At 57.2% G+C, this 23,363-nt stretch overlaps 2 protein-coding genes across 2 annotated transcripts in view; one reads left to right on the top strand and one right to left on the bottom strand.

The window, feature by feature from the left end:
* KCNJ10 (potassium inwardly rectifying channel subfamily J member 10) overlaps nucleotides 1-9,650 on the top strand; it is a 50,277-nt gene extending 40,627 nt beyond the window's left edge. The window contains exon 2 of the mRNA XM_090056398.1: nucleotides 6,967-9,650. Within this exon, the coding sequence (XP_089912524.1) occupies nucleotides 6,967-8,103 (1,137 nt within the window). The 3' untranslated portion in view covers nucleotides 8,104-9,650. The remainder of the gene's footprint in view (nucleotides 1-6,966) is intronic.
* Nucleotides 9,651-19,865: 10,215 nt separating this feature from the next.
* Nucleotides 19,866-21,077, bottom strand: LOC149861296 (interferon-inducible GTPase 5-like). Its single transcript, XM_090056396.1, has one exon. The coding sequence runs from the start codon at nucleotides 21,075-21,077 to the stop codon at nucleotides 19,866-19,868; it is 1,212 nt and encodes a 403-aa protein (XP_089912522.1).
* Nucleotides 21,078-23,363: the final 2,286 nt, after the last annotated feature.

Below are 23,363 nucleotides of genomic sequence, written 5' to 3'. Positions count from 1 at the left end.
GTATGGTGTGAGCCTGTAGCTTGGGCTGGGATCAGCAAAGGGCAGGGGCAGCAGGGCGGGGAGCTTCAGCGGGACCAAATTAAGACCCAATGTAACTTCAGACAGGGTAGCAGAACGAGATCAGAGTTGGGCCTGCCTGTGTCTTCTGTTACAAGCTTCCCGCATTCATCGGTGTCACCCCGGAGGCTGCTCCGTGGATCCCAGAGGTCCTGTTGGTTCCACACGGTCACATGGACTGGTGTGTGTCTGTGGCTTGTGTGATGGGTGCCTGGTGCTGGGCTCGGTGAGTTTGTGGAGACCCCAGGTGCCAATCCAGGGGCAGGCAAAATATGGCCCATGGGCTGCATGCGGCTGACCAGGTGATTTCATCCAGCCTGCAGGCAAGTGCCTAGCAATTCACCGTATCCAGCCCAGCCCCAGGCTGCCCCTGCTGTGCTTACATGGGGACAGCACACACTGCGCTCCCACCTTCACCCATGGGATGGCCCTGCAGGAAGGGAAGCGGCAGTGGCAGCAGGTGAACTGGGGAGAGGAAGTGGTGGCAATGGGAAAGAAGTGCCAGCAGCAGCAGGTGGGGGGGCGGGGGGGGCAGCAGACGGGGAAAAATAGGGAAGTGGCAGGGGAAGGGTGGAAGTGGTGGCGGTGGCAGCAGCAGTGGGGGAGTGGCGGTGGCAGCGGTGGGTGGGAGCAAAGCAGCAGCTTGTCGGGAGCACGGGGCCCACCCGGGATCCAGGGCAGGGCGGCAGGAGCGTGGAGCCCAGGCTGGCAGAGGCGTGGGGACTGCCTGGCTCCACAAATCGGGACATATTTTTTAAAATAAAATTAAAATGTTTTATTGTAGATGTTTAAGTTTTGGGTTTTTTTTCCTGGTTCCAAGATGGTAAACCCCTTCCCAAAAGGAGGACTTCTGGGGGCAAGGGGAGGGGCTTCCAGTGGCAAAGGAAGGAAGTCCTTCCTCTTAGGGGAGGGACAGGACTTCTGGTCCCAAGATGGTGACCAGACGGCAGGACACCTGTCAGAGGGTGGGGCTACCCTAGCACCCCTTAACAGCTCAGCAAAACTTGTTAAGCGGCCCTCCAGCCAAAATAATTGCCCACCCCTGCAATGGACTGACACTGAGCCCTGGCTGTGAACGTGGCACCTCCTTGCAGCCAAGATGGTGCTTTCCTGGCAGGGCTGCTGGACCCAAACAGCACCGGACACGTGCCTGTTGGGGCAGGGATAGGCTCGTGGCCCTGCCCCAGCACCGGGATGGTATCACATATGGATTTGGGGTCTGGGTCTGCTCCCCAGGGCATGGGGGAATCTGGACAGCTGCAGGCAGGCAGTGAGGCTGACGCTTACCTCCCGCTGCTAGCCAGAGCCCACATGGGGCATCCATGGTGAGTGGCCCAGTGGTCAGTGGTGGCCTCATGCCCGTTCGCTGCTGGGTTCAGTTCACTGGCCGTGCAGCACACAGTAACCAGGTGCCAATACCAGGCCAGTCTCGGTGCCTGCTGTTGCAATCCCCGGTCTGAAACGCATGGGGAGGGCTACCTGCCTGGTGCTTGGGGAGGGAAGAGGGGGGGTCCTTGCATTGCCTGGTGAGCACTGACCATGTAGGGCTGGAAGTAGAGGCACTGAAATGACTCTCATGGGCCTTGCTGGGCAGGGAGCCTTTTTGGGGTGGTGGTTGTGGCTTCTCCTTGAGCTGTGACATGAGCTTGGGCAAGCCCCTCTGGGCCAGGCTCCATGGCCCTCCCTCCCAGCAGTGGCTGATGGAGAACGCCCCACATCCTTCCTGCAGACACAGCGCTCCCCAGTTCCTCCCACCCAAAGCCAACCCTATGGGGTGCGCGGGGCCTGGAGCATATCAGCCTGTGCAGGGCCTGTGCGGGGTGGGTGGCAAGCAGCCAGAGCGCGGGGCGGGGGGAAGGGGGTGGCAAGCAGCCAGAGTGTGGAGCCGGACTGGGAGTGCCTTCAGCACGTGCCAGTGGCACTGTCTGCAGGGCCCTCCAAAGCGCAGGGCCTGGGGCAGTTGCCCTGATTCGCCCCCCACCATGGGACAGCTCTGCTCCCACCCAGGGCTGCACGCAGGCCCCATCTCAGCTTGTGGGGAGCCCATCAACCTGGCCACCACCTCCACTGTACTCAAGGAGTACAGGAACGCAGGGCTGGAGGGGGGCCTCACAGCCGGCCCCCTGAATCCACAGGTGCCCCCCCACCCCTCTACAGGCACCCACAGCTGTATGGCTGAAGGCAAGCAAAACTCGAAGGCATCTGAACCCCAAGTCTTCAGGCTTGGAGTTGCACGTAGGATGCCTGCCAAAAGATCTGGAAGTATCTGATGCCCCAGGCTGAAAAGTTTGGGGTGGAGGATCCCAGTGGTAGGGCCACATATGGCTTTTGAACAATTCAAAGGATTTGGAACAGATTTGGCTAATTTGGCCAATTTGACCTGGGACATGACACATTTTCCTTAAAAATAAAAAAAACCCTACCCTCCTCCCCGGGGAGTCTAGAGCCTGGGTTAGCTACAGCCTGGCTCCAGAGTGTCTGGGTCACTCTGAAAGGGGTCCGGCCAGCCCATGCACTGAGCAGGGAGCTGCTGGGAGCTGCCCGGGGGGGGACATCAAGCTCAGGGGGTGTCAGAGCCCCCAGTCCCTATGAAGCTCATTGTCAGCGGCTGGATCTGGAGGCCTCAGCCTCAGCCTCAACCTCAGCCTCAGCCTCAGCGTCACACAGGCGACGGGCTCCATTCCCTCCAATGGAGCGGGACTGGGGCTCTGTATCCAGAAGGGCAGCCTCCCTGCTCCACCACCACCCCTCTGTGGATCAACTCAAGGTGGGCAGAGGTCCCTGCTGCAGCTGCAGGATTCACTGCAGCTGAGTGGCTTGCTCTTAGGGGTAGAGGTGGTCAGCCTGCCTGGCGTGGGCTGAGGGGCAGCCGTGGCTCTTGATGCTTCTACCCCGGGGGCTCTGTGCCTGGGCTGGGCATGTTGGTGGTGCCACCTGCTGGGGAGACCGAGCCAAGGCAGCTTGGAGTTGTAATTAAGGTGGGAACTGGCAGTCTTGCTTAGCTTTTCATAGACTCACTGAGCACCAGGCTGAAGACTGTGCGGCCAGCTCAGGGCACAGTGCAGGGCACTAGCTTCTCTCAGGTTGCCTGCAGCAAGGCCGGCCACCTGAAGCTGGCAAAAGCATCTCCCAGCCAGATTTGAAGGCAGCCAGTCCATTGCTCCGCTCTGGAGGTCGGGCACTTCCAGGCTCTGCCCGATGCTCTGAATCTGCATGGCTTCCGCTCCCAGCCCCGGGGCCAGCTCTCTCTTCCCCCATTAGATGAGTGCCCTGTGTTTTGTCCTCACAGAGCTTCTTACAGCCCCCAATCCAGTCACCTCCTAACCCTCCTTCTGGTGCCCCAAACAGAGCAAGCTCTGTCAAGAGACAGGCAGAGATAAGGCGCTGGCAGGGACGTCATGTCTTCTTGGCTCCTCTTGCCGCCCGAACAAGTGGCACCAGGCAGATAATAGCAGCAAAGGGAAAACAATCTGGGACTGTAGCTGGGAAGCCTGCCCCTGACATCAAAGCCAGGCTCCTTCCTGCAATGCCACCCGTGCCCCATGTGGACACAAGCAAGTCATTTAATCTCCATCCTCACATGGGCACCGCAGCCTTTCATCTCTCTGCCCACCAGTGGCCTCGCCCCCAAGCCCTGTCCATGGAAGGCCTGGGAAAAGCAGGCCCCTCTGCCCACGGGAAAGACCCGTCTCCCCTGTTAGCAGTGACTCCAGGAGCTGTTTCCCACGGCAGTGCATCCTCACACAGTTCAGTGCTAATGCTGCAAGACACAAGGTAACCAAAGGAGCTTTGAGAAGAGCCCAGCTGGGAAGGCAGAGCCACAGGGTATGCATGGTGGAGCGCTGCAAACAAGGCCTGATACAGGGGGCCTGTAATCTTAGGGCAGGGAGTGGCCCAGCCCTCGAGGACAGGCCAACTGTGGGCACAGCGGCAGGGAAGCCGATGGGGGATTTCTTCAGCAAAGAGCTGAAGGAAGGTGCATCCACTCAGGACCTGTGGTCCCTTCCCAGAACCACTCCTTCCATTCAGCATCTTACGTATTTTTCTGGCCGCACCTCATGGGTTGATCCGCATTGAATTTGCAAGTGGTTCCAGCAAACAAGCAACTTGGTCACGCTCTGGTGAGGAACTGTAAGCAGTGGTATCCCCCCTCTCTGGTCCCTGTAGGCAGACAAGATGCCTCTATGGAAGATGCTTTCATTGAATGCAAGTGATTGGGCTCAGCATAAGGACAAGCAGGTGGAATTTCAGGCCTGGGAAGGAAATCAGACCAGATGATCACGTGGCCCTTAGCCTCTATGAGTCCATGCATCTGCCAGCAAGGCTCCAGCAATCCAGGAGGCAGATCAACCGATAGCTAGCTGCTTCTACAACTAGAGAGCCAGCCAGCCAACCTGCGTGCAGCTGATTTCATACGCTGAGACTCGGCTATCTCATACAGGGATTAGCGTCATACAATCAAAGAGAAATGGGACTGGGAGGGATCTCCAGAGGTCACATCTAGTCCAACCCCTGCCTGAGGCGGGATCAGCCCTGTCAAAACCATCCCAGACACATCCATCATCTAAGCTCTTAGCAAAACTACCATCAACCCTGACACAGCACAAAACCTCACACCCGAACCTGCCGCAGGTAAAGCAGGGGGACCGTGGCATCATTTCAGGACAGCGGGCCACCCCTTGTGCCCAGCCCACAAGTTGCCAGTCCCTGTTCTGGGACCAGCAAGACAATTCCTCTTTCTCGCTCTTGACGCTGTGCTTGCCTGAGAGAGAAAACTGCTCAGTGGCCAGAAGGGGCCACGAGGCCAAGGCGTTACCATGCTGCTGGACTGGGTACGTGTGAGCTATTTCTGGTCTCACGCTCTTACCAGGGGCCAGGCTAGCAACTGTAAATTAACTCTGGAATAAATTATTTACAAGCACATTGTTTCTAGATTTTAAGGCATCTGATGCAGGGGCAGTCTTAGTTTTACATTTGGAAAGTCCTTAACACAGGGAAGCCTGAAACAGATGGTGTCTAAGGCAGCTTTATCATCATCGTCTTCACCATTCTGTACTGCAACTTATTTTCTGATGGGCTAGAAATATAATCATTGATGCTGATAATCTCAATCCCTTGCTGATGGAATATGGTGAAGGCAAATGCCCAGCTTCTCAAATGAGGGCCGGCACAGATATTCAACATGTGGGAATAGAAAAGTTGCCCTCTGTTTCCTTCCATATGTGAGATGATGGAAATGAATTCAGCTGGACTGAGGACTGTTATTCTACCAGGCCCACAGGGAAGCAGGACACTGGAGTTTCTCCTTAAGGCATCCATCTACTTGACTGTGGGCGTGTCTACATGCCGCCCTACGGTGACATAGTGATGCGCTACGTTGCCTTACGGCATGCTACATGACATAGAGATCACACAGCTGTACACGTGATCGCCAGCTATGTCGCCGTAGCAGTGCACTCCCTGGCTATAATGTACTGCTACAGCAACATAGCAGAGACATCTAAGTGCGCACGGCACAGCAATCGCCTGTACTTACATGCTTTAGCGCTTCCAAAAGGAAGTACTAAAGCATGACGCCATAGCCACATGTAGATGCATCCTGTATCCATCACAGACATGTGCACAGACAGGCAAACAGACAGTTCACCCACTCATGAGAGAGTGATGGGGACAGCGGGGGACGGGGTGAAGATTTGGCCCTGCTAAAGCCAATGGCAAAACTGCTGTTGACCTCAAGGGAGCCAGAATTTTACTCAGAAGAGATCATAGCACCATAGAAAATGAGGGTTGAAGGGACCTCAGGAGGTCACATCTAGTCCGACCCCCTGCTCAAAGCAGGACCAGCCCCCACTGCATCATCCCAGGCAGGGCTTTGTCTAGCTGGGTCTTAAACATCTCCAAGGATGGAGACGCCACCACCTCTCTAGGTAGCCTGTTCCAGAGCTTTACTACTCTCCTTGTGAGAGTTTTTCCTTGTATCTAACCTCAACTTCCCTTGCTAAAACCTGAGCCCATTGCTCCTTGTTCTGTTGTTTGCCACCACTGAGACCAGCCCAGCTCCATCCTTTTTGGAAGCACCCTGAAGTGGGGGCCAACCTTTTTGGCAGGCATTTCACAAATTAGGACAGCCCCTTTCCCAGACCCACCTTGAGTGCCACTCCAGTCTCCTTTGCCTGGTCTCGTGCTCTGCTTTCTGCTCCCTGCCCTATTTGCTGCTGTGCTGCCTGTCTCCACCCTGATCTGCCGCATGGCACTTGTGCCACTCGTGCCACAGGTTGCCCACCCCCTGATAAGAGTCCAATCCCCTGCTCAAGGCAAAATTATCTCTGTTGATCTCGGTCCAACTTAGTCCATCCTAGTCCTAAATCTACACAATCAACCCTTCTGCACAGCATCAAGGCCCAGTGCCCAAAGACACCTAAAGCCCCCGAACCTGCTAGAGGTAAAGCAGGGGGATGAGGGCTGGCAGTGTCCTGCCACTGCAAGGGGGCTTAAAATGTATTGAAGAGATCCATCCACCCACCCACCCACCTACCCATTCATCCACCCACCCATTGACTCACCTACCAACCTACCCACGCATCCATCTTCCCATCTATCTCTCCATGCACCCATCTGCCTGTCCGTCCATCCATCCATCCATCCACTCACCCACTCATCCATCCATATATCCCAGTACACCCTAAGTATCTACCGATCTGGTTAGCTACCTCTCTCCCTATCTATCTAACCCCACATATCCCCTCTATCTACCTATTTATCCATCTGTCTCCCTCTCTGCCCGTGCCTCCCTACTCATCAATCCCTAGCCAGGGTTCTCCATACCTTCCACTGCTGCTGCCCAGACCTGGCCCTGATGGCTCTCGGCAGTTCCTAACCACGTGCCCTTCTCTTTGCCTTCCCTCCCAGATGACGTCTGCCACCAAGGTGTACTACAGCCAAACCACCCAGACTGACAGCCGCCCACTGATCGGCTCGGGCCTGCGCAAGCGCCGGGTGATGACAAAGGATGGGCGGAGCAATGTGCGCATGGAGCACATCGCCGACAAGCGGTTCCTCTACCTCAAGGACCTGTGGACCACCTTCATTGACATGCAATGGCGCTACAAGCTCGTGCTCTTCTCTGCCACCTTTGCCGGCACCTGGTTTGTGTTCGGTGTGGTCTGGTACCTGGTGGCTGTGGTGCATGGGGACCTGCTGGAATTCGACCCCCCGGCCAACCACACACCCTGCGTCATGCAGGTGCACACGCTTACTGGGGCCTTCCTCTTCTCCCTGGAGTCCCAGACCACCATCGGCTACGGCTTCCGCTACATCAGCGAGGAATGCCCGCTGGCCATCGTCCTGCTCATCAGCCAGCTGGTCCTCACCACCATCATGGAGATCTTCATCACGGGCACTTTCCTGGCCAAGATCGCCCGGCCCAAGAAGCGAGCGGAGACCATCAAGTTCAGCCAGAACGCCGTGGTGTCCCAGCACAACGGCAAGACCTGCCTCATGATCCGCGTAGCCAACATGCGCAAGAGCCTGCTTATCGGGTGCCAGGTGACCGGCAAGCTGCTGCAGACCTACCTCACCAAAGAAGGTGAGAACGTCCGGCTCAACCAGGTCAACGTGGACTTCCAGGTGGACACGTCCTCGGACAGCCCCTTTCTCATCCTGCCCCTCACCTTCTACCACGTCGTGGACGACGTCAGCCCCTTCCGGGACATGTCCCTGCGCACAGGTGAAGGCGACTTCGAGCTGGTCGTCATCCTGAGCGGCACGGTGGAGTCCACCAGTGCCACCTGCCAGGTGCGCACCTCCTACCTGCCTGAGGAAATCCTGTGGGGCTATGAGTTCACGCCAGTCATCTCCCTCTCGGCCAGCGGCAAGTACGTCGCCGACTTCAGCCTCTTCGACCAGGTGGTGAAGGTGTCACCACCCTGCTGCATCCATGAGACCGTGAGGTTTGGCGACCCTGAGAAGCTGAAGCTGGAGGAGTCCTTCCGGGAGAAGGCGGAGCGCGAGGGCAGCCCGCTCAGCGTCCGCATCAGCAACGTCTGAGCGGCCCATGGCTCACGCCCAGCCTCTCGGCGCCTACTCCTTCCCCCTCTCTAGCCTTTCCCCTCCTCCCCGCTCCTCTCTCCTTCCCCGCCAGTCTCACGGGGCAGTTCGAGTGATCCACTCTCCCATAGGACCATGCCGAAGGATTGCGCCGTTAGTTCCCCCCATAACACTGCTCCCACCTTGTCCCTGGGACCTCCTAAGGGAGAGGCTGGGTGGCCAACCTCCCTTCTTCCTCCTCCTGGGCCTGGTGCTTGCACTGATCCTGGCACAGTGCTGGGCACCCCACGGCCATGTGGAGCCCAAGCCAGCAGGGTGGCATCACCCCACAGCCCAGAGGAGATGCCGTGGGCTGCGTTTATGGACTCTGCCTTTGCCGGTCCCCCAGCTCCCAGCCTGCAGACTCAACTCACACCTAACGCCCTGCTAACGCCCCGCGAGGCACAGGCACACTTCCAGGACAGCAGCCTATACCGGGGTGCTGCTAGCGGCACCGCCCGCCCTGCCCCAGGCACAGTGATGGCCAGACCGGGTCAGCACCAAGGTCCACCCGGTCCCGTTCCCTGTGTCCAAGCCTGGAGGAAGAGGCAGCTTCTGTCTGCAACACTGGTGGGCACAGGACCTGGCCCAGCCTGCTGCGTGTCAAAGATCACCCTGAGCACCTGGCCTGACGGGCTGGCAGGGAGTCTTGTGGGCGAAGCATGTCCCTTGGCACCGGCTGGGCTGGGGGAAAGCTGCAGCCCCCAGAAACGGACCCTGAGACCAGTGCTGGGCACTGATGAACGAGGTGCTGGAGTGGAGGCAGCGGGGCTTGAGGCTCTGGCAGCCCCGAGCTTTGGGGTATGGGGAGGTGTCCAGCAGCCAGGGGAATATGCCTCTTCTTGCCTCCCTGAGCAGCTGCCTTGACACTTTCTCGCTGGGCAGGAGGCAGGCAAAAGAAGCCGGTGATGAAGATCTCCATGATGGTGGTGAGGACCCCTGGTTGCTGGCTACGTCCCCTCATGCTCTCTGCAGGGCCTGGAGCCCCACTGCCTCCACCCGCTTCCCTGACTCTGGGCATGAAGCCAGCCCAGCACACCTCTGCAGCCTTGTCCTGGTTGTGGAGACCTCACGGGCCCTTCCTGAGAGACCAGCCCCCCCGGCTGCTCCTTTGCACCAACCCCTGGCTGGGAGACCCTCACACACTGAGAAAACCCCCATCTCCAGGGACCCACAGCCCAGCCGCAACCTGAGCCAGCCAGCAGGGAGACTGCACGTGGCTTGGCTGCATATGATGCCTCTGGTGCCCATTGCTCATCCACCCGAGGGGGGCAGGGAATCAGCTGTGCCTGGGGATGGAGAGTTTGACATCAGCAGCACGGTGAAGGTCTCAGCCCCGAGGCTGCCGCGGATCCCCTGCATTGTGGAGGTGCTGCTGGGTGCTCGGGGTTTCCCCCGCAGCATTGGGCCCTGCAGCCATGTGAAGCACAGCTAACTGCAGCAGAAGGAAGCCACCGTGTCCAGCACATGCACACCCTGTGTTCAAGGCGCTGCCAGCACCTCCCCGGGAAGTCCTGCACTGCCCTCACCCCCTGCAGCACCAACCCTCTGGCCCAGACTGGCAGCTGAGCTGGAGGGTCACAGCCCACCCCGGGGAGAGCGGCTCACCAGGACTGCAAAACACCAGCAGCAGAAATGCCAACTCCAGATGTGGAGGCCATGGGAACCTCGATTCCCAAGTGGTCCCATTCCTCTCTGCTGCCAGGGCTTCCCCCGCAGCTCTGTCTTGTGTCCTGCCCCGGGCGGCTCTGTCACTTGTGTCCAGGGTCAGTGACACCAGCCCACAGGGGTCCTGGGAGTTTAGGAAGTCGTGGGCCTGTGAACACGCATGTCCAGTACTGTATCTGAACACCAGGGGGCAGCATGTACTTGTGTGTACACAAGTGTACATGCATGTGTGCGTGTGTGTGTGCATGCCTGTACCAGAATATGAGGGGCAGGTGTGTGTGTGTTTGTGTGCGTGTGTGTCAGTGTGTGTGCATGCATGTGTGTGTGTGTGTGCATGCCTGTACCAGAATATTAGGGGCAGATATGTGTGTGTGTGTGTGTGTGTGTGTGTGTGTGTGCATGTGCGCGTGCATGCCTGTACCAGAATATTAGGTGCAGGGGTGTGTGTGGGTGTGTGTGTGCTTGCCTGTACCAGAATATTAGGGGCAGGTTTGTGTGTGTGTGTGTGTGTCAGTGCGTGTCCACATGTGTGTGCGTGTGTGTGCATGAATGTACGAGAATATTAGGGGCAGGTGTGTGTGTGTGTGTGTGTGTGTGTGCACGTGTGTGTGCATGCCTGTACCAGAATATTAAAGGCATGGCGGGGGTGTCAGTGTGTGTGCATGCATGTGTGTGTGTGTGTGTGTGCACGCGTGTGTGCACGCCTGTACCAAAATATTAGTGGCATGAGGGGGGTGCGCATATGCACATGCATCTGAGCACTGGGGCAGTGAGTGTATGTGGGTGTGTGCATAAGCACCAGGGGTCAGGTGTGCGTGTGTGTGTGTGTGTACATATGCACATGTGTGTATATCTGAGTACGTCCGTGGGGGGTTTTGCATGCACAAATGCACACCTGTTACCTTCTGACCAGGGTTTTGCATGAGCCAGGCACAAGCTGTAGCCGTCTGTGCCTCTTCACTTTGGGGCTGGCTCTTTGGTGGGCGTTATAAGAAAGGCTCCCCAAGTGGGTGGCACTCCCAACATCCTAGGCAGCCCCATAGCTCCGCTCACATATTCACGCGTGGCCTCTAGGACATGTTAAGAAACCACCTGCACTTGGCTGAAGAGGCTGTGAAAATGAAGCAACAGAACAGTTCACTGGTTCTCAACTTTTCGTAGATTCCTCATTCCACAACTGTAATGAATTGAGCAGCGACCCATTTCAAACAACTAATTCCAGCCGGTTCTTCCGCCTATGGAAAAATACTAGAGCAAGTCATCCATTGCCAAGCGTGCAAAAAGACCACAGCAGGCAGGTTGGATTCCTATCGAAAGCCTGTAGGCCTGTCTCATGAATCACGTGCAGGTGTTTGCACAGCTACTAGCTCTAATTTTGCACAGCACCACATGGTACGCTTTGGAGGGCTGGAGCTGGACTGTTCTCAGTGGGGGCAGATGACAGAACAAGGAGCAATGGGCTCCAGTTGCAGCAAGAGAAGTTGAGGTTGAATATTAGGAAAAACTTTCTCACCAGGAGGGTGGTGAAGCACTAGAACAGGCTCTATCCAGAGAGCTGGTGGAGTCTCCATCCTAGGAGGTTTTTAATGTTCAATAAAGCCTTGGCTGGGATGATGTAGTTGGGACTGGTCCTGCCTGGAGCAGGGGGTTGGACTCGATGTGACCTCCAGAGGGCCCTTCCACCCTCATTTTCTAGGATTCAGTGATTCTAGGGATCTCACGGCTGCCACCCAGCGCTTAGCAGAAGCAGCGCTCCTGAAGTACTTTGTGAAGCTGAACATCAGAGAGCAATCCAGCTGGTCTCCTTTCCACATGATGAGCAAGGAGGTGAGACCTTGGCTGGAATATCCTGCAGAGAGCAACAGCCTGCAGCCTGCATGCACTACAATGTCACGGAAATGACCACCAGCAAATAGCACTTTTTGTCCTAATTTTTAACCTCCCCCTGCAGCATTTCCAGTGCACGTAGCCCCACTGCAGTGTCAATATAGACCTGGTGTTTTCACCCCTACAAAACCATACAGAGCTTTTCCCACCAGAGATATTCAGATGGGATTACTAACTAGACGCTCGGCACCAACTGCTGGCCAGTTTTACCTAAGCCCCGCGCTGAGGTTATTCTGTTTTCGGCTTGCTTATAACCATGGCAGGGGCACATCAGTTCCTACTGGACACAGGCAGCATTTTTTGAAAGGTAACTTTGCTGCAAAATCCATCTTTTCAGGTGACTGAGGTAGAAACCCAGTGCTCTGCTTGGGCTGGGACAAGAAAGAGCTATTGGAAAAGCTTGACTCAGGTTTCAGCACTGATGAAGGATTGAAAGGACTTTTTTGGTGGGAAGGGGACTTAAATTATTTTAAAAGGGATTTTAAAGGGGTTTAGTAATAAGAAACAAAGCACTTTGGTTGAGCCGAGATAATTTTCTGGTCCAGCCACCAAACTGGAAACCCAGCATAATTTGCACAGCTCGGTTTGAACAAGGACGATACTTGCAGTGCCTGAGGGGTTGTCCTGTCCAGGGGTAGAGAGCATCTTCTGGTGGGAAAGGGATGGGCTGGCCTACATATGGGTTGGTGCTGGCTGCTGCTGCCTCCTAACACATGGAAACCCCTAAGCCTTGGTCAGGATCCCATGACATCTTCATCAGTGACTTGGATGACGGGGTAGAAAGCACCCTGTTCAAGTTTGCTGATGACACTAAGATGTGGGGGGATGTGGGTGCACTAGAAGGGTGCAATAGGCTACAAGCTGACCTTGACAGGTTGCAACGGTGGGCGGATGAGAATAGGATGGGGTTTAACACTGATAAGTGCAAGGTGTTGCACATGGGGAGGAAGAACCGGCACCACACTTACAGGTTGGGGAACTCCCCTCTTGCCAGCACGGAGACGGAAAAGGATCTTGGAGTCGTCATTGACTCCACGATGAACATGGGCCGGCAGTGTGGGGAGGCAGTCAAGAAGGCCAACCGTACCCTGTCATGCATCCACAGATGCATCTCGAGCAGGTCCAGGGAGGTGATCCTCCCCCTCTATGCGGCACTGGTCAGGCCGCAGCTGGAGTACTGCGTCCAGTTCTGGGCGCCACACTTCAAGAGGGACGTGGACGATATGGAAAGAGTCCAGAGGAGGGCCACTCGTATGATCAGGGGTCAGCAGGGCAGGCCTTATGAGGAGAGGCTACGGGACCTGAACCTGTTTGGCCTCTACAAGAGAAGGTTAAGGGGGGACCTTGTGGCCTGCTACAAACTGGTCAGGGGGGATCAGCAGGTATTGGGGGAGTCCCTGTTCCCCCGTGTGCTGCCAGGAGTGACCAGGAATAACGGTCACAAGCTGGCGGAGAGTAGGTTTAGATTAGATATTAGGAGGAGCTACTTCACAGTCAGGGCGGCTAGGGCCTGGAACCAGCTTCCAGGGGAAGTGGTGCAGGCTCCTAGCCTGGGGATTTTTAAAAGGAAGTTAGATGAGCACCTTGCCGGGGTCATCTGACCCCGGTGCTCTTTCCTGCCAAGGCAGGGGGTCGGACTAGATGATCTACCTAGGTCCCTTCCGACTCTATCAACTATGAAACTATGAGCAAGCGAGGGACTGTGGGCAACAACGCCATTGGGACATCCAAGGCTGTCCTGCTGTGTGAGTTGGGGGTCTTAGCATGGCCACGCTGGGGTAACAGGATGGAGGATGGAGTTTCATATCCAGCTTCTGACAAGCCCACAGAGCTGTCAGTCATGGCCCAGTAGCGCTTGTACCCAATGCGCTGGGTGCTGCACATCCCCTTCGTGACAGCCCGCCCGCCCTAGAGAGCTTGGCATCTAATGAGATAAAGCAAACAGGCAGAGGAAGGGACTTGCGCTTGACCATGCAGTCAGTCGGTAGCACAGCTGGTATCCTTTGGGCCAGCCTGGTGCTCTCCTGAATGCTTTCTGGGAGGCCTGCTTCCTACTTTTCCCCGGAGATGTTCTCGGCTCTGCAGTGTCCGGCCTGGTTGGATGATCCGGGTTCAAGATTGTGCACTCTAGAACCGAGATCCTGCTCAGACGTTCGGGGTCCTAGACCATCTGGCCTGGTCGGGTAATCTGAGTTCTCAAACCCCAAGCACTGCCCAGCAGATGTAGGCATCCAAGTTTTTTCCCCTTCTTCTGAAAATGTCTCTGTTTCCAGAATTTCTTGGCTCCTCACCTTGCAGCTCTTCCTCAGGCCTGGAACACCAGGCCCCACACATCTCCTGGACCGTCCTGGATTGTAGTGCCCCGTTGCCCCTGTGCCTGCAGCATCCCCAAGTTCGAGAGCGCCGTGCCGGTCGGACTGCTGCAGAATCCAGTACCTTGCCAAACGCCCTGGTTTTTAGAGCTCCCATCCTCACGGAGCAGCAAGACAGGGCAACCATAAATGCCACAATGGAGAAACAGCCCCTGGCAGAGGCATGCAGAGAAGGTGGGAGACTCTCAGCAGAGACTACAAGAAAGTGAAGGAAGGAAGCTTTGGAGGAAGTACGGTCCCAAACCCAGAAGCCCCAGTGCTGCCCACAGCCCGTCTCTGCACTCCTGCACCTGTCGTGGAGGAAGGCCGCGGACTCTGTGCACGGCCTCACACTGCAGCCGACCTCGTTGCAATGAGGCTTTGCCCTTCCGCATCAGATATCGAGGACTCTCCAAGGGGATTTCCTTAGGCTCATACTTGAGCCGCATACAGCCAGGGAAGGCAGGCAAGGAAAGTCTTCACCCCGCACTGAAATGCAGCCACTCTGGAGTGGGGACAAGCATGATGGTATATTGCTATGGGCCAGTCACAGGAAGGGAATATAGTGCTTCCCCCTGCTGTCCCCACTGGTGACACTGGCTACCTGGGTGGCAATATAGCCGGGGGCACGGAGAAGGAATCGCCAGCCCTCCTCCATCCCCAAGAGCCTGAGATAGGCCCTGGTTTGTGGTCAGCACCGCTGGGAGTGGGGGAGCTCGCAGAATGGGGTCTCGGGCTTGGAACTGGAGGAGGCTGGAGCCACAGCTGCACAACCGGAGCGCCATCTGCACAGCCTGAGCCCCATGTAGTCACCATAGAGACATCTTGCCTGCTGAGGGCTGTGCTGGAGGCAGAGGAGGGCTGCCCATGGGGACAGAGCATGGAGGGCAGGCAGGTTCTGCCCCCACCCCCCATGCACATGCACATGCATGCGACTGTGCAAGCACACACCTGGCCAGGCACGTGGGGACAGACAGGTGCAGAGCAGGGGCTTACAGGAGCAGTCTGATGTGACCGAAAGGGAAGGAGGGAAATACAGGACTTGAATTTTCCAGCTGGAGAGCAGGCTTTGCAATGCAATGCAACCTTCACGGCCAGCCTGTGTATATGCTTATGCTGTGTATCTATACAGAGGTATATATAACAGCTACAGACAGTGTCATGGGAAAGCAACTTTGTGCCTGGAATCGATGCCACATAATTAGTATTAACAGTCCCTATTAAACCAGTGTCTGATATGGCTATGCAGATAGATCACTTCTCTCTCTCTCTCTCTCTCTCTCTCTCTCTCTGTATAACTAGACAGAATAAATGTATTTAAGATGTTATAATTTTTCCTAGCTCTGTATAAATATTGTGTTCTTATTAATATATTTATGTAATAGATACAGAATATGAGAGAGAGAGATTGGTGTGTATGTATGAGGCTGAATGGGTGGCTAGTTGGATGGATGGATGGTCAGCTGGCTGGATGCATGGCTGCATAGATGAATAAACAGCTGGCTGCCTGGAGGAATGGCTGACTGGTTGAATGTATGGTTTTACACCAGAACCACACACTAGGACTGACTGTTGTTTGTGCCCCTGGGGCTCGGCCTGGGTTACAGACACAGCTCACAGACATTCCCCAATTTCAAGTGAGAGCAGGACCCACGGGTGGTTTCAGTGGAAGCTACGTGGGCACTGCACTAGGGTGCCCAGTCACAGAACTGGTGTGTGTGGATGCTGGCAGGAGCCTGGGGAAAGCAGGTTTAGGGGTGACCCTGGTGGCTGTCACATTTGGGGGATTTCGCAGGGCCAGGCTGCCACTTGCTGCACCCATGGAAGCAGAGCAGGGCATTGAGGCATGGCCTTGTCCTGGCCTACCCAGGGGGAACTGGGACTTTCCTGCTCTGGCAGGACCTGGAGAACTGGAGACCGATGACTTCTAGTCCTGGGCATCGTCCCAGCCAAGACCAGTAGCAGATGGGTGGGCCTAGCTGGAAAGAGCAGGGGTGGAGCAGTCCCGCCACTGGGAATGCTGGGGCAGCACTATGCATTACTGGAGGAGGGTGCAGAGAAGGGGCTGGCTCCATCCTGGAACCACCCTTTGTGAGTCCAGGCGGGTCCCTGACAGGCAGCACGTCCAAAGCAATGCAACGTAGAGCTAGAACAAGGGAGAAGGTGGTCGATCTCCGTCTAGAATGTCTGTTGAAATATATAAATGTCTATAAAGGAAAATCTATATATTTTATTAGAGAGAACTAACAGAATGACTGAGCACTTTGTTGGAGGAGGTGAGCGCAGAGGGGTGGAAGCAAAAGTTTCTGGCAACCAAGGGGTAAATTCAGGAGAGCCCAGGGAAGTCCTTGAGACAGGGAAACTTCCATGGGAGATGTCTAAGGCTGGCAGTAGCTTGTGTTGAAGTGTTGTGGAGACGGGCTGGTGCACTTGGACAAACCATTTGTTGTCAGATTTTGGCTGTTTAACTCTGAAACCTGAGTGGAAAGACAGATGAACCATTTGGTTGGAACTGTAGCCTCAAGGCATTGACATTTTGACAAAAATACTTATGGAAAAGTTCATTTCTGACCCAGGACATGCAAAAAAATAGATGGATACACTCATGCCTTTTGCTACAGGTGGGAAGAAGTAGTGATGGAAACTGTTTTCTCATTATTTGCAGCTGAGAAGTGTAACCCCAGAGCTGAACCCACATCAGAGGTGGGCAAAAGAGCTGCAAGAAAAAGGTGGCTTTTGCCAGGATCTGAACCACTGACCCAGCAACTGGGGCACCTGGCTGAGACATTCAAATGGACATGCAGTGCTGGGTCCATGGTTCAGATTCTGGCAAAAGCCACCTTCTTCTTGCAGCTCTTTTGCCCACCTCTGATATGGGTTCAAATGAAAGGTCACTGGTCCCTAATTAAACTCATCCTCAGCCGGCTGGGAGAAGGCTCAGAGGCCTGACCAGCAGCTGCTTGCTTAAGCAAGAGGTAGCAGGGTGCAGTCCTTGGAGAAAGTGAAAGGTGGCAAGGATGCATTGCCATTTAACGATAATCACATGTAAAACCTTGAGACCTTTTCTATGTAATCACTGCCCACAGCATTCCCAAGCCCCATCCCCAGCGGGCTGAGCTGTGTGCTTTTAATATGGCATTTAATACCAGCTTCCCAGCGCCAAGTCAAGGTGGCTTAGTGGTATGAGAAATGCAGTAGCTGGCTAACCGCCGCAGTAACCCTAGGCTTGGGTGCGTATTCGGTGTGTGCATCTCTGCGGGGACACACCTAACAGTAAAGCAAACCCTGTCCTGTTAATTTAGCTGATCTTTACATTAACATCATTGTTTCCAAAAGAACAGACCAGCTCCGCGCATGCTTCGCCTGGTAATTCTGTACTGTACTGCGAACAATTTTATATATATATATATATATATATATATATATATATATATATTATATATATATATATATAATTAGGGAAGGAGCGTTTTTAGCCACTGGACAGACTGTGCACTAAAACTCAGATTTTAATTTCAGGAGGGAAAATGTTTTATTTGTTGTTTTTTCCCCTCTGTTCAGAAGAAAGGGGAAAAAAAGGTACTAAATAAAAATATGCAAATTTTAGGCCGGTTTTGGATGTCATGACTTGGTTTTGCCAATAGGGCTTGTATGGGGGCAGGTTCACGTTGGCCCAGGCGTCTGGATACAAGTACCAGACCTGTCAGTCCCTGGCCACCTCCTTGCCCCAGACCGGATGAGTCTCCGAGAAGCTGGGGCTTCAACTCAGCAGGCGGCCGGATGGGCCCTGCCAGCTGTGAGGTCTCCTGCCACAAGCAGGGTCCCGAGTCATCAGCGTGACAGCTCCTGGGACCCCCGCGCCCCTGCCCCGGGGCTGAGTGGAGCAGCAGGGCCAGGGTTTGCCTGATGGGGGACATCAGCGGGAGGGGAGGGTTAATCACTGCAGTGCCCAACTTATGCCCTTGTGTGGATTGGACCCTGAAGGCATGGACACCTGCCCATGCAGCAACCCCAAGGCCGGCTAAGTGACACATGGTGGGATGGGGCCCTGGGTGTCTGGACACTCTGCTTCTGCAGGGGCTGGCGCATCACCCCCGCAACCTAGAGGGCAGGGGAAGGTGAAGGGGGGGAACATGCTCCATCCTACAGCCCTGTGATGAGGGGGCTCCCCCTGAAGCTGGACACCCAGGTCTCCCAACCTAGAGCTGCAGCCCTTATGCCCAGCTCCAGGCTCCTCTGAGCCACTGCCCCTGGCAGGCAATCGGGTAAAATGGAGGGGGAACAGCGGAGAGGGGAAGCGCCAGCACAGAACCAGAGCCTGCTCCCTTTAGGGTAGCTGCCACCCACTGGCCATTCGCCCTCCGGCTCGCTCGCTGCCTTCTGGCTCCCGGGGCCTGACGGTGGGATCTGAGGCACATCCAGTTTGTGGCTGGGTCAGTAGAGCATCAGACTGCAAACCTAGGAGCGCTGCAGGTTCATGCCCCTCTGGGCAGTGGGTGCTTCCCATGCTAGATGAGCAAGTTCATAGGTGCCAGTACCTACCTAGGGCAGGCCAGGGCCCAGCTCAGCAGGCTGAGTTCCCATGTACATGGCTCTCCCATGTCCCCCTGGGTGCCCACCCACCACTGCCAGCAGGGCAGAGCTGTGCCCATGTCCATCGGTACCATGGGCCAGTGCCCAGAAGAGCATGATGGTGCTGGCCACCGTGGTGGGCATCTGTGCCCCCCCTGTGTCCCCCCGCACAGGCAAGCCAGGCTCAGCAATGCCTTGAGAGTCCCTGGCCAGGGCTGGGGGAGCAGCATCACCAGGACCACGGCGTGTCCCACAGAGCGGGTGCCCCTTGGGCCCCACAGGGAGACACACCATCCCCTGGGGTCTGCACAGCCCCCATGCCCTCAGCTATGGGCAGAGGGGCAAAAGGCAAGTGACTGTGGGGGTGGGGGAGGAAGGGGTGGGGCAGGGGGCGCTAGGTGGGGCTGTACTGGAGAAGGGGTCACAGGGGGAGACTGTGATGGGGCCTCCAAGCCTCTGGGTCTGCGGGCTCTGCAGAGAGCACGGGACAGGCAGTCATTGCATCCAGCCTCAAGACATGCCCCCAGCCCCCCAGGCAGTGCACGGCTCTATGGTCCCAGCGGTGGAGAAACCAGGAGCCCTGAGACCCACTGCCCAGCTCTCACCGCTGCGCCCCACCGGCTCCGCTGTGAGAGCAAAGCTCGTGTCGTGAGCGTCAGCCCTGCCCGCCTGCGCCTCCCTCCCGCCCGGACTGCACACACCGGGCCCTTGGTGTTGGAGGACACGGTTACACTTCCCCGACCTGGCGGCATCATCACAGAGCACCGCCTCAGCACCCTGTTTTTTGCCCGCAGGCCTGGCTCCCGCGATGCAACGCGGCCCAGTGGAGAGGGCCCCGAGCACTGCCTTTCGTGGGGTGGGCACAGGGCAGCAAGGACAAAAGCAGGGGGTGCTCCCTTCCCTTCTGCACCACAGCCCCTGCCCCAGGGTCCCCACAGCACCTGACGATGCCTGTGCAGCTGGCTTTTGGCCAGCATCTCCAAGCAGTGCACCAGGTTTGTGGCGGTATGTCCAGCCAGGTTTACCCCAACGGAGATCCCCACATCCCTCCAGTCATGACAGCCACCGTGAAGGCTTTCACCCAGTGAGCAACAAAGGCAGCAGAGACCCCGGAGGCTCACTCCTGTATCTCATGACCTGCCGTCACACAAAGCTCGGTGGGTCTCTGGACTCCCGGCCACCCCAGGGCTGGACTTGGTACCACCTCCCTCCACCAAAACCCCTCTGTGCTTCCAGGGCCACGGCTCACTCCTTGGCCTCCAGCCCGAAGGTCAAGAGCAGCAGCCTCTGGGCATCAGCTGCCACGTCATCCACAAAGTTGCTCAGCATCTTGTATGTGGTGGCAAAGGACAGAGCAGTGGAGGCCACAGAGCCCAGCACCGGGATGGCCGTGAGCACGTTGGGAGCCAGCGTGGGGGCCTCGACCCCCACATCCTTCAGCCGCTGCACCACCAGCATGCCAGAGACCTCGCTGGCCAGGGGCGACTGGACCACGGCCTTCAGCTGCTCCACCGGCTGCCCCGTCTGTGCTGCCAGCCTCTCCAGGGAGTCGTGGTCCAAGCCGAAGCCTTTGCAGTAGCCCTGCAGCGTCCTGGCCAGGAGGTCCACGTCACAGGAGACGAGGAGCCCCGGGATGGGCACGGCGTGGAGGCCGCAGGCCACGGTGGAGACCAGCCACATGTGCTCCTGCATGGCAGCTTTCTTCTGCTCCAGGATGTGCCGAGAGAGGCCCGGCAGGGCCAGCAGGAGGGCACGCCGCTTGTGGTGGCTCAGCTCCTTCTCCAGGGTATCCTGCATGAGGTGGAAGTCGTACTTGCCCAGTTTGAAGGCAGAGAGCAGGAAGACCCTGGGCGATTCGATCCCTTGGGCCCGCAGACCCTCCTCGCAGTCCTTCCGGATCACCTGCAGCACCCCCGCCTCGCTGTAGCTGGCCGGCCGACGCTGGAGGGAGGAGGTCAGGTCCACGTCCACCTTGGAGCGGACAAAGTAGAAGCTCTTGCCCGTGCCCTGGATGTGGCGGGCCAGCGCCGCGTGGTGGGCCGTGAAGCGCTGCGAGGCGATGATGATAAAGAAGTCGTAGCGCGAGAAGCCAACCTGCTCCAGGTAGGTGTCTGGGGGGGTGCCCGGCATGCCGATGCCCGGCAGGTCCCAGATGGTCACGCCAGGATAGCGGGGATGCTGGTATGGAGTTGGCTCCCGCGTGGTCTCTACCACCCCCGTGCGGGCGGCTCCTGCATCCTCATCGCCCAGCCCCCGGAGCGCGTTGACAAAGGACGACTTCCCAGAGCCTGCCTCGCCCGTGATGCCCACGTCCAGCCGGACACTCTCCAGGAATACCAGTGTCTCCTGCAGCTTGGAGGCAGCAGCCGGGAGGCTCCCCTGCTCGAAGGCGACTTTCAGGGCCTCCACCTCCCCCGCAGACAGCCTGAGGACGTCCTTGGGGGGCTGGGCAGCCATGGTGGCTCCCACCGGCTCTGCAGCCCCTGCCTCACGGGGAAGGCCGATTCTTCACATGAGGGGCAGGGTCAGCTGAGACCCTCACCGAGGTCCCTGATCACCGTGATTCTCCCAGGGGTTGCCCTTCTCTGCTGGCCTGCCCAGCCCAGCGCCAGCAGCACCTTGCCCTCAGGTCTGCCCCCTGACACCAGGGCAGGCAAGGGATTGCTGATGTCACACCAGGGGCCATGAGGTCACATGAGCTCATGATCCAGAAGGAGACTTTCCCCAGTCACTGGACGATGCGAGGCTCCCAGGATGGCTCCTGGTGAGGCTAGAGGAGACAGGTGCTGGATGGCAGGAGGGTCACTTAGCCTGACGGACGCATGGCTGAAGGCAGGAGTCCCTTTGCTCTAGCCCAGGGGTTCATGACCTTTTTCAAGCTCGGAGCACCCCTCTTTGGACCCATGACCCCCCCCCCCCCCCCCGTGTGGCTTGAGGCCCCCTCAGCAGATGCCAGCTCTTTGTTTTCACTTGGTTTTGGATTACAGAAAAGTCCCTGAGCAATTCTTCTGTTGCAAAGAGCTCCGGAGGACACAAGAGAGCAGCCTGCTCCTTGCCCTCGGGGCTCCTACTTGACACCCCCAGGTTTATCCTGGGAAATGTGTTTGCACCCCTACCAGTGCTAGCATGGCATGGCACCCTGCGGCACCCCTGAAAGGATCTCAAAGCACCCCAGGGTACCCCCGGCTAAGAATCACTGCTCTAGCCACCAGCCTCCGATCCACTCTGAAGGCCAGGAATAGAAGTTGGGAGTCCTGCCCCTGCGCTCCCTTTTGCCCTTCCACCCTGTCCCTCCCAGACACAGCCACGCAGGCCCCCACCGACCCCTGGGGCCAGCTGCTCACATGCAGATGGGGTTGGTGCCAGTCCAGCTCTGCCCAGCACACAGCTGCTCAGACCCAGGGGCATTTGCTGGCCCAGGAAGGGCTGGGATGAAATCATGAACACATCTCAGATTTACCTGTTGATTGGCCTGATGAGCTGTCTTATGTGACATCAGCAGGCAGGGCGCCATGCCATCATGCCATCACTCATTTGCATACAGGGCTCCTGGTTGCAGGTCCTGGGCTCGGGCTGACTGGTACATCATCGCAGAGCTGGGTACCCCTGCCAGGTGACTGGCACATTAAGGGCCCAGCAGGAAATGCCAGGGCCAGCCTCACGCTGCTCGTTTCAGGCTATGATGGACAGGATTCATGGGCAGCTGTGAAGGCCTCAGGGAGAGTATGGCACTGCTGCTCCACTGGCCACTGGGGTTGCACAGGGGTCTCTGCTGTCTGGTGCCAATGGTGGCCGCTGCACTTTGAGCATTTGCAGCTGATGCCCCTGGTGCTTCCAGCCTGGGCATTTCAACTGCTGCCTATGCTGCAGAAGCCTGGTGCTGGCTATGCCCACCCTGGTGCAGGCAAACGTGTACTCTGCGCTTCCTTTGTGGGGTGGGGGAAAGCTGCTGTCCTCAGCACGGGGGGGAAGGGGAGGCTGCAAGGAAGACCTGCCATGTGCTTAGCCACTGTGGGTCGGAGGTGTGGCTGGACAGGCCAGCAAGGCATGAGCACCCTCCTCCCTTGGGCACTGTCCAGAAGGCATGGAGACCATGGCAGGCCCCATGCTCCCAGCAGGGTGGACAGAGGCCTCTGCCAGCTTCACCAGGGTGAGTCCTTCCACCGCAACCATGTGCAGCGGCCCCTGTGCCCTGAGCAGCGAGGTTTCTGCGGGCAGCAGTGTGTGCACAGACACTCAGGATGCCCTGAGCCCAGACCAAGGCACATGGCCAGCAGCAGTGTCCTGCAAAGCCACTGGTGGGACTGAACGAGGGCCCTAGGCCCAGCTGCCAAAACCCGTCACTGCCCCAGGGGGGTCAGAGGTGTGCTCTGCCTGGCAGCCGGGGCTGCTCTGCAAGGGTCACACCGGGACAGTAGGCTGTAGCCCAGCTTCCTGCAGCTAGTAATGGGCACCTTTCCAGGCTCTGGCGACATGCCCCACAAAGTGGGGGTGGGCAGCAAGACCCCTCCCCAGCAGCCCCCTTGATATTAGCCCTGTAGCACAGGGGACCCTCTGCAGCCCTGAGCCCAGGTGACTGGGTGGAGGCAGCTCCCAGGAATGGGCTAGCACCAGCTGCTCTGGGGCAGTAGCTGGGCCGGCAAGGCAATGGGGCCACAGACACCTGGGCTGGTTCCACCTTACAGCACAGCCGGGGGGGCCTCAACCTTTCTGAGACATGGAGCCTATCCCCCTGCTACTCCA

Source organism: Crocodylus siamensis, chromosome 6 (genome assembly GCF_052110815.1).
Source record: "Crocodylus siamensis isolate JL-2025a chromosome 6, ASM5211081v1, whole genome shotgun sequence".
NCBI classification, from domain to species: Eukaryota; Metazoa; Chordata; order Crocodylia; family Crocodylidae; genus Crocodylus; species Crocodylus siamensis.
The sequence above is the reverse complement of the archived record's forward strand: the minus strand, read 5'-3'. Positions and strand labels throughout refer to the sequence as shown.

Coding starts and splice junctions, on each gene's coding strand:
- LOC149861296 (XM_090056396.1), bottom strand. CDS start 21,077: ATGGCTGCCCAGCCCCCCAAGGACGTCCTCAGGCTGTCTGCGGGGGAG.